Source organism: Bos indicus x Bos taurus, chromosome 25 (genome assembly GCF_003369695.1).
Source record: "Bos indicus x Bos taurus breed Angus x Brahman F1 hybrid chromosome 25, Bos_hybrid_MaternalHap_v2.0, whole genome shotgun sequence".
Taxonomy (NCBI): domain Eukaryota; kingdom Metazoa; phylum Chordata; class Mammalia; order Artiodactyla; family Bovidae; genus Bos; species Bos indicus x Bos taurus.
Genome location: NC_040100.1, coordinates 24,091,389 through 24,100,876, shown reverse-complemented (window position 1 = coordinate 24,100,876; position 9,488 = coordinate 24,091,389). Strand labels below are relative to the sequence as shown.

The following is a 9,488-nucleotide window of genomic DNA, read 5'->3' as shown; positions in this document are numbered from 1 at the left end:
TTTGTTAAACACATTTACATACAGGTTTCTACAGAGATAATGTCTTGATCCAAAACAGTCAATAATTCCTCAGATTTGGTCCTGGAATCATATTAACTTTCCACAGAATACAAAGTCAGAAAATGGGTCTCTTCAATGCAAAACTGGCAGCTCTTCAGAGTTTTGTGGTCTTCTTAAAGAGAACCTTTAAGAGAATCAAAGGCAGACAATAGAGATAGAAAGAAAAGTATTGGCAAAAATATTTTAAGGTCAATTAAGAAATCCTACTCTATATATGTTGACTTGTCTTTGTCAGTAATGATCATGTTTGCATATGTAAAGCCATTTCACTGTTTACTCACATAACATAGGGAATGCTGAAATATATATTCAGATCCAATCTTTTTATGACATGGTTTTAGATTTGTTGATATGTTAATTTGATGATTTATTAAGACATGGAAAATTTGCCCATAGAGATATGGAAAATAAAATAATTCATGAAAAATTACTTTTCAGTTTGGAGAAGATGGAGAGGAAATTTGCATTAAAAATATTCACTATATTTTCTGGACTATTTTCTGTGGGAAGCAAGAATACTCCTGGTGTCCCATATCTTAAGCGTCTTTCCAATACATCATTAAAATGGAACCAAGAAAGGTCAAAATGATGTATTAATAAATGAAGGCCAGAATGCTTCAGGTGGATCGGGGCTCATTTTAGCCCCAAGAGCCTGTCAGGGCATTAAAGGAGGCAGAAATAGGATAAGGCACCAAGATGCTGGTGGCTCCACCCAATACTTTTCTAGGGTTTTTGTACATCAAGCAATTAAAGGTTTCTGCCAGAAATAGTTCTGGGGTTTGATTTTGTTTAATGTGCAGCATCTATTGAGTCCTAGTCATTTGCACTATCCTAAGGCACTCACTTGAACCCCACAACTAGCCAATGAAGAAGGTACAATTATTACTCTCATTGCACAGTTAAAATGAGACTTAGAAGTATTAAACACCTTGACAAGGTCATCCAGAGAGGCAAGTGCGGATGCACGGTAGTGTGTGGTACGTGTGTGTGTATATGTGTAGCATATGTGCCTGTACACATGCATGTGTGCATGTGCGTATCTAGGAGGGGGATGGGTTCTCACTTTCAGCAGAAAGATCCTTCTCCTTTCTACCTGTACATAATAAAGAGTTTTTAACATCAATGATATTACCAGACTTAATTTTGTGTAACTATGGCTAAATTGGGCTTCCCTGGTGGCTCAGATGCTAAAGAATCTGCCTGCCAAGCCAGAAACCTGGGTTTCCCTGGGTCGGGAAGATCCCCTGGAGGAGGGCATAGCAACCCACTCCAGTATTTTTGCCTGGAGAATCCCATGGACAGAGAAGCCTGGCAGGCTACAGTCCATAGAGTTGCAAAGAGTTGAACATGACTGAAGCGACAGCATGCATGGATGCATGGTTAAATTATGCTGATCTTTTCTTATAAGTTTTCATACTTTCATACATAAAACTATAAATATTAGTCAAAAAAGAAGTAAACATGATCATTTTGTTGTTGTTCAGTCCCCCATTCATGTCCAACTCTTTCCAACCCCATGGACTGCAGCACACCAGACTTCCCTGTCCTTCACCATCTCCCAGAGCTTGCTCAAAGTCATGTCCATTGAGTCGGTGATGCCATCCAATTATCTTGTCTTCTGTCATCTCTTTCTCCTCCTGCCTTCTATCCTTCCCAGCATCAGGGTCTTTTCCAATGAGTCAGCTCTTCCCATCAGGTGGCCAAAGTATTGGAGTTTCAGCATCAGTCCTTCTGATGAATATTCAGGGTTGATTTGTTTTAGGATTGACTGGGTTTGATTTCCTTGCAGTCCAGGGGACTCTCAAGGGTCTTCTCCAACACTGCAATTGGAAAGCATCAATTCTTTGGTGCTCAGGCTTCTTTATGGTCCAACTTTTACATTCATACATGACTACTGGAAAAATCATAGCTTTGACTAGACAGACCTTTGTTGGCAATGTAATGTCTCTGCTTTTTAGCACACTGTCTAGGTTTGTCATAGCTTTTCTTCCAAGGAGCAAGTACCATTTAATTTCATGGCTGTAGTCACCATCCGCAGTGATTTTGCAGCCCAAGAAAATAAAGTCTTTCACTGTTTCCATTGTTTCCCCATCTATATGCCATGAAGTAATGGTACTGGATGCCATGATCTTAGTTTTTGATTGTTGAATTTTAAGCCAACTTTTTCACTCTCCTCTTTCACCTTCATCAAAGGCTCTTTAGTTCCTATTTGCTTTCTACCATAGGGTGGTGTCATCTGCATATCTGAGGTTATTGATATTTCTTCTGGCAATCTTGATTCCAGCTTGAGCTTCATCCAGCTCAGCATTTTGCATGATGTATTCTGCATATAAGTTAAATAAACAATATACAGGGTGACAATATACAGCCTTGATGCACTCCTTTCCCAATTTTGAACCAGTCTATTGTTCCATGTCCATTTCTGATTGTTGCTTCTTGACTTGTATACAGGTTTCTCGGGAGGCAGGTAAGGTGGTTGGCACTCCAATCTCTATTACTGAAGATAGCTGTATGAGACATGTTAAGTGCTAAGGGTGCAAAGCATAACCCCTACTCACATCAAGATAGGTTAGGAGACAAGGCACATATGTTAAAAACAAGAGTTAATGACACAAGGTAGACAACTGTTGCATGAATAGTATAGATGCATGTTATGGAAATTCAAAGGAAATAAATCAGAGAATTAGGGAAAAAAATGTTAGAATACAGATGGCAGTACAGAAAGGGAAGAAGGTTACTTTACCAATGTCATAAAGCTAGTCTTGAAAGAGTTGAGAGTAAATCACAAGTTTCCTGATTCATGTTGTAAGACTGTTTCATGGAACTATGCTAATGAAAATGATCTTAACAATAGCACTAGTTAACACTTTGAAGACACTTTTTACATGCTGGGCATTTTACAGACATTATCTTATTAAATTCTCATAATAACCCTAGGACAGAGGTGCTGTATTTTTCCCCATTTCACACATGAGGAAATTGAGGTGTAAGAAAGATAATTTTCCTAAAGCCCTACAGCCAGAAAATGACTGATCCAGTACTTACACCAAGGTGTCTAAAGAGCTATAATGAAGGCAGGAAGCATGGCCCAGAAACCAGGGGAATGACAGGTCAAATCTAAGTGGTGGGAACAGACATTTACGAAAAGTGAGTGGGCTGCTTTACTGGAAGAGGAAATTCGAGAGAGGACTTAGCAGATAGAGTTAGAACAGAGCATGAGGCAGAGAGAAGGAGGTCGTGAATGTCAATCCAGGCAGCAAATATTCTGTTTGTCTATCATGTGTTTGGGAAGAAGGTAGGAACAGAAGATAGGAGCTTGACAACTCTATAGTTGTGGGCTGTTGTTCTTGCTGTTATTTTTAAGATTAACCTGGTCACAAAGAGAATGAAGAGCAAGAGTCTAGTAGTAGAGGGCTGATGAGGGTGAAATCCTCAGCTCTAAAGAAGGATGGGGTGTTTTCAGGTGTTTTCCAAACTCCTGAGGGTACACAGCTACAGGTCCGCTTCCCAGTCTCACCACAGAGCATGGGAAGAGACTAACACTCCTCACCAATCTTTCCCCACAGACTGCAGTATTTCCACATCCGCACAAGCTAACAAAGCCCTTTGGAACCATGAAGATTTTTTTCCGCTACCAGACATTCAGATTCATCTGGCTCACAAAGCCAATTGGCCGGCGCTTTCACAAAAGTCACCAGCTGGGAGCGCCTCTGACCCTCGCGGACTTTGAAGCCATAAATCGCTGTGAGAGATCATTGCCTAAGAACTTTAACTTTGCTGGGGATGTGCTGGACCAGTGGTCCCAAAAAGAGAAGGTACAAGATGACGGGCCTCCTGTAAATGCTTGGTGTCTACCTGTCTCTCAGCCTTCCATTTCCTTGTTCTGTGGCCATTTTTAATTCCATTTTTTCATACCTCTTGGTTTCCTTTGTTTTCCAATTGCCCTTCTCTCTCTCCAGGGAAGAACTTTGCCCCTCAACTACATATGGCTGTCTTCATCCTCAGCCCCCCTCATCATGGTTACTCAAAGAATTATGCCTCTTTCCCCTCATTTTCCCCAAGTCGAACATAGCAGCTCTTTGTTCTCCAATTCTTCTGTTTGGTCTGGTCACAAAAAAACAGTAACTTGAGCTTTGGTTTTATGAATAGTCATTGGTGCAGAAGCAGAGGTTGAAAAGGAAAAAGCAATATGTTTTATGAAGTGTTTAGTGTATCCCCAGGTCAAGGTCCCTGCATACTGACCCCCACCCCCAGCCAGGCACTAAGCTGAACACTTTACTTATCAATGCTTACCAAAGTGCACTGCGAGGGCCCGTGCTTCAGAATATATGCTACATGCACAAGGTACTGAATATGCGGAGTTAATTCTTCCTAGTAAATAGAATGGACAATCTTCCTTCAAATCTATTGTCTTTAGCAGCTCGCTTATATTTGACACACTCACTTTTGAACAGAGAGCACAGATAGAAGATGAAAATCTCTAGATAAAATGTAGGGACGTATTTTGTTTTCAGTATACATATTTATTTTTCAGTAACCCATTTTTAGCAAGTTGTACTGATTTTCCCATTATGGTGGTATTAATAATTAAACATATTTTCCTTCTTAAGTAAAGTATTCAAGTGAAAATGAGTCAACAGTGTAAAGAAGAATACAAAGAACAACAGCACAAGTGTAGACAGATCTGGAAAAATAGTGATACTCAAATGACTAACGATTGAGAAATACAGATCTGTATTATTTCATCAAATCCCCATCACCACCCTGCAGATAAGGGGGCTGCAGATAAGGAACTTAACCTCACAGAAGTTAAGCTACTTATCCAAGTTCACCAGTTCAAAGGTAAATGAACCAGCTTCTGATCTTATAGAGCTTTAATCCATTGGATAGGGATGCCTTTATGATATCACAAAGTTTAATGGAATAAATGGGAACGTACATACAAAGCTTCAGGAACACAGAGAAGTCAGGAGAAGAAGTGGGAGCTAAGAAAGACTTGACCAAAGAAGTGAAATGAGAACTGAGCTTCCAAGTATTTTCCAACTAGGGAAGGTAAAGGGAGCATTCCAGATAGGGGAAAAAAAGGAGAGTAATATCTCCCCCAAGTAATACATAAAGCAAAAAGATTTTACAGTACAGACTTCTAGAATCACTATAAGACATTTGCTCCAGAAACCAATCAAGCTCCTTCCACAAAGGCCCTCCATCTTGTTCTCGGTTACCTATGAAAGCCATAGCTTGGTCTTTTGGGTAAAAAATGATAAGTTCCTAATCAGTCTTGGTCCATTCATTTTGGCTTTTGGTTGGAAGAGACTCTAACTTAAACAAGAAAGAAATTTATCAAAGGGATGTGGGGGAGGTCACAAAATTGGGTTGGAAGCTGGAGTTTTCACAAGGACAGGAAGCAGGACAGATGCATAAGCACCAAGAGCCAATAGACGGATTTTGCTCCAACCATTTTCTATCTTTTTGTTCTTCTCAGAAAACTCAATCAGGGACAGAAGTTGTGATTGGCCCAACTTGGTTCACAGGCCCACATGCTGATCAGGGAAGGACGGGCACCCCGATGGGTTGTCTCAACAAGGCGGTGTTTGATAGAATAGTGGCTCCCCCACAGACAAACTGGTTCTGTTACTGGGCTCCACCAGCACAAATGCTGAGGGAAAGACACCAAATATGTCCCATCTATTTGATGACCACTCATTCACGCCTTCTCCCCTCTTTCCCATGTGCCTATGCATACCTAGACAGGAGAGAGACCAGCCAACCCAGCCCTGTGGTGGGTGAATGGCAAAGGGGATGAGGTGAAATGGAGCTTTGGAGAACTGGGCTCCTTGTCCCGAAAGGCTGCCAATGTGCTCACCAAGCCCTGTGGTTTAGAGAGAGGAGACCGAGTGGCCGTGATTCTTCCCCGAATCCCAGAGTGGTGGCTTATAAACGTGGCTTGTATGAGAACAGGTCAGTGCCAATATTTAACATTTCTAAATCATGCAGAAACAGAAAAAGACTGAAAGTAGAGGTTTTTCTGAATTGTTAGTCCTGACTGAAGTTATGCTTACAAAGAACAGAAAAACTGGGTTGAAATTAGAAGCAGTCATGATGCAATAATAGAACACTACCTCAAGAGGTAAGTATTATTGATGCGATGCCCATTTTGTGAGAAAGGAAACTGATGTTCAGAAAGGTTAAATTTGCCCAGAGTCACACAGCTAGAAAGCTATGCAATTGGAGCTTAAACACAAAACTCTATAAAAGCAAATGTGGGTACCAATACCTCTTTGCAGTGCTGGTTATGATGTGTTCATCCAGATGCTCCAGAACTTCCTTCTCTGAATACATTTGGATTCTCCCTGACATAGCAGTACAAAAGGAAGAAAAAAGGACTATAACAAAATGACTTTTAAGACTAAGGTTGTAGATTCCAGCTGGAAAACCTTTGCCTCTTCCCAGAAAATTAATGTATTAAATGACACATTTTCTCCCACAGTAGTAATTTATAATGTACCCCAGTAAAATTTCTACAGAACTCTTTCCCTTTCTAGGACAGAGTTCAGCAGAAACCACGGCCAGTGAGTTGGCCATCTATTTTTGTAAATAAAGCTTTAAAGTTATAATGGAATACAGCCATGCTCACTCATTTACGTATTGTCTATAGCTCTTTTTGCACTACAACAGCAGAATTGCTGATTGAAATAGAGATGGTACGACTCACAAAGCCTAAAATGTTTACAATCTGGCCTTTTACTGAAAAAGTTTGCACACACAACATAAATGTTTATAAGTCAATCAAAAATAAACAAGAATACCGAAGGATATACTACTATACAGAACACAAAAACGCTTGTTGCAATATCATTAATAATAGGAAAAAATGGAAACAACTATATAGGAACTATTAAATAACTTAAAAACTAGCTGAGAATAAAGTTTAGTGAGGGTGTGGTTATTGCTAATTGAAATTATGATGCTTCAATTTGCTGGAATGTCATTAAAAGAATAATTACAAGGATTTCATAATAGTGTTGAAAAATGCTCTCATTGCCAATATTACATAAAATAGCAATATATAAAATTCTTTTTACATTCACTATAAAAAGGAATTTGCAAATGTGAAACCAATTGTGGGTTGGAAAGAGATTAAAGGTTTTATTTGTCATAAAAATATACTAATATTACTTAACATAATGTATGCCATTTGTGAAATGCTGAGATTAAAAACAAACCCACAAGCAGAATGGTCAAAAATATACAATTAATTAAATGTTAAACAAGCGCCTGAGGGATTATGTTTTCAAGTTCAGAATAATTAAATCTCAGTAAACAGAGATACTAGTACTATGCACCACATAGCTAAATACTTTGCTTTTGCTGTAAAGCGTAAAAATCTGAAATCCACTAGAAGAGAACTTACTCCTGACCCCCAAGCTATCCATTGAATACATCCACATCACAAATCCCCCAAGAGTACTAATAACTTCTGAGCCACTAAGAACAAATGGTTTGCAAAATCTTATATTTTTATATTGAGTGAATGATGAGATATTTTCTTGATTAACTTATCACATCAAATATTTATTCATCTTCTCAAGAGGGGATGACATGTAAGAGCTTTTAAGATACATTCAGTAATTGAAGTTTCCTTCCTAGGAATTCAACTCCATATCTTCCTATTTAGCCTACTTCAGGGAACTCACCAAGAAATAAGGAGTCTGGTATATGACACAGGTCTTGGAGTCTGGGAAGTGTATCTTTGAATCTTGGTTCTGCCACTTACTTTACAGCCCCTGGGCTAGTTGTCTGTCTGCTGGGATTAATTTTAAGTGAGATACCAGGCATATATTATATACTCAATAAATGGCGGTGGCTCTTTGTAATGCTTTACATACATTCCACTTTCTTGCCATTGATCTGCTTTAAAAAGTACAAACCACTTTCCCTCTGTTTTTCATCTAATTCTCCCGTATATGTTCTTCTCATAAGGAACTAGTACTTTAAAATCAGGCCCATCACAGGCCAATGTTTAGAATGATGTGAAACAGTGGAATAAATGAAGCATTGCCAAAGTAATGTAGGCATATGTCAATGAACACAGACCACTGAGAAAACCCAGGTTTGAAGGCTGACTCTGCCACTTGCTTGGCTCATATTCCATCAAATGGCAACAACTGCATTGATTTACATGGTTGCTTAGAACAGTGGCCTCCAAGTTTTTTTTGGCTATACAATCTATCAATAAAAATTCTTGGGAAACATATACTCCCATCTGGATATAGTTATTTAAGTTGTTCTACTTTGCTAATACAGTATGTATAAAAATATATACAAAAATGAGATAAAGTCATAAACAGAATTCCATATCTGCAATAAATTTTTTAAATTCTAGTTTCTTCTCTTATCCCTAGTGGCTTATCTTGCCAAACTCATTTGGAAACCATAGGTTCAGATGATTGGATGAGTTGATATTCATGAAAATGTAAACCTGTAAAGTGCTGTAAAATGTAAAGTACTGTTTAAGTGTTATATGACAATGACTAAAATGGTACATAATAATAGCCCACCATTATGATGGCTCATGGTAAAGAATCATCTGCCAATGCAGGAGATGTGGGTTCCATCCGTGGATCTGGAAGATCCCCTAGAGAAGGAAATAGCAACCCACTCCAGTATTCTTACCTGGGAAATCCTGCGGACAGAGGAGCCTGGCAGGCTGCAGTCCATGGGGTGGCAAAAAGAGGCAGACATGTCTTAGCAACTAAACAACAACAGCATAATGCTTACTATGTGCCAGACTTATTATTAGTTTCCCCAATTTACAAAGAAGGAAAGGAGGACACAGAGAGATGAAGGAATAAGTTCAAGGTCACAAAGCAAGTATGTTGCAAGAATGGGATTAGATCCAGGGACTGTCGGACTCTGAAGCCAGTGCTCTAAGGATCTCTCAGAGATCAGGGTCCTGCGGGATGTTCCTGGAGACCAAGACAAGGGTAGCTGAAGGTTAGATTTTGCAGCTCTTTGCCATGCAGGCACAAAGCCCAAATTTCCACAGTCCGCAGTCTATTCAGAGGCCTGTCTCTTTCCCAGGGCTTGTCTTCATGCCAGGAACAACCCAGCTGACAGCAAAAGACATCCTCTATCGGCTGCATGCATCTAAGGCCAAGTGCATCGTGGCCAGTGAGGAGGTGATCCCAGCAGTGGAGTCCATTGTGTCCGAGTGTCCAGACTTGAAGACCAAACTCCTGGTGTCTCCACACAGCCAGGATGGGTGGCTCAGCTTCCCAGAGTTATTTCAGTGAGTATTTTCCCCACATTAGTTGCAGTGCCAGCAATAACACCAGTCACAACTGCATCTCAGAGTCTCCTAGCCTCCAAGGACTCCTGCATGCTGTGGGTTGATCCAGGCCCCTTCTCAGGAAAAAATCACCTAATAA

The 9,488-nt window shown here is 39.8% G+C and overlaps 1 protein-coding gene across 1 annotated transcript in view; it reads left to right on the top strand.

Moving 5' to 3' along the window:
* Positions 1–3,674: 3,674 nt before the first annotated feature.
* ACSM4 (acyl-CoA synthetase medium chain family member 4) overlaps positions 3,675–9,488 on the top strand; it is a 25,784-nt gene continuing 19,970 nt past the window's right edge. Inside the window, exons 1-3 of the mRNA XM_027526831.1 lie at positions 3,675–3,875; positions 5,808–6,018; positions 9,142–9,349. Coding sequence (XP_027382632.1) covers positions 3,675–3,875; positions 5,808–6,018; positions 9,142–9,349 — 620 coding nt within the window. The remainder of the gene's footprint in view (positions 3,876–5,807; positions 6,019–9,141; positions 9,350–9,488) is intronic.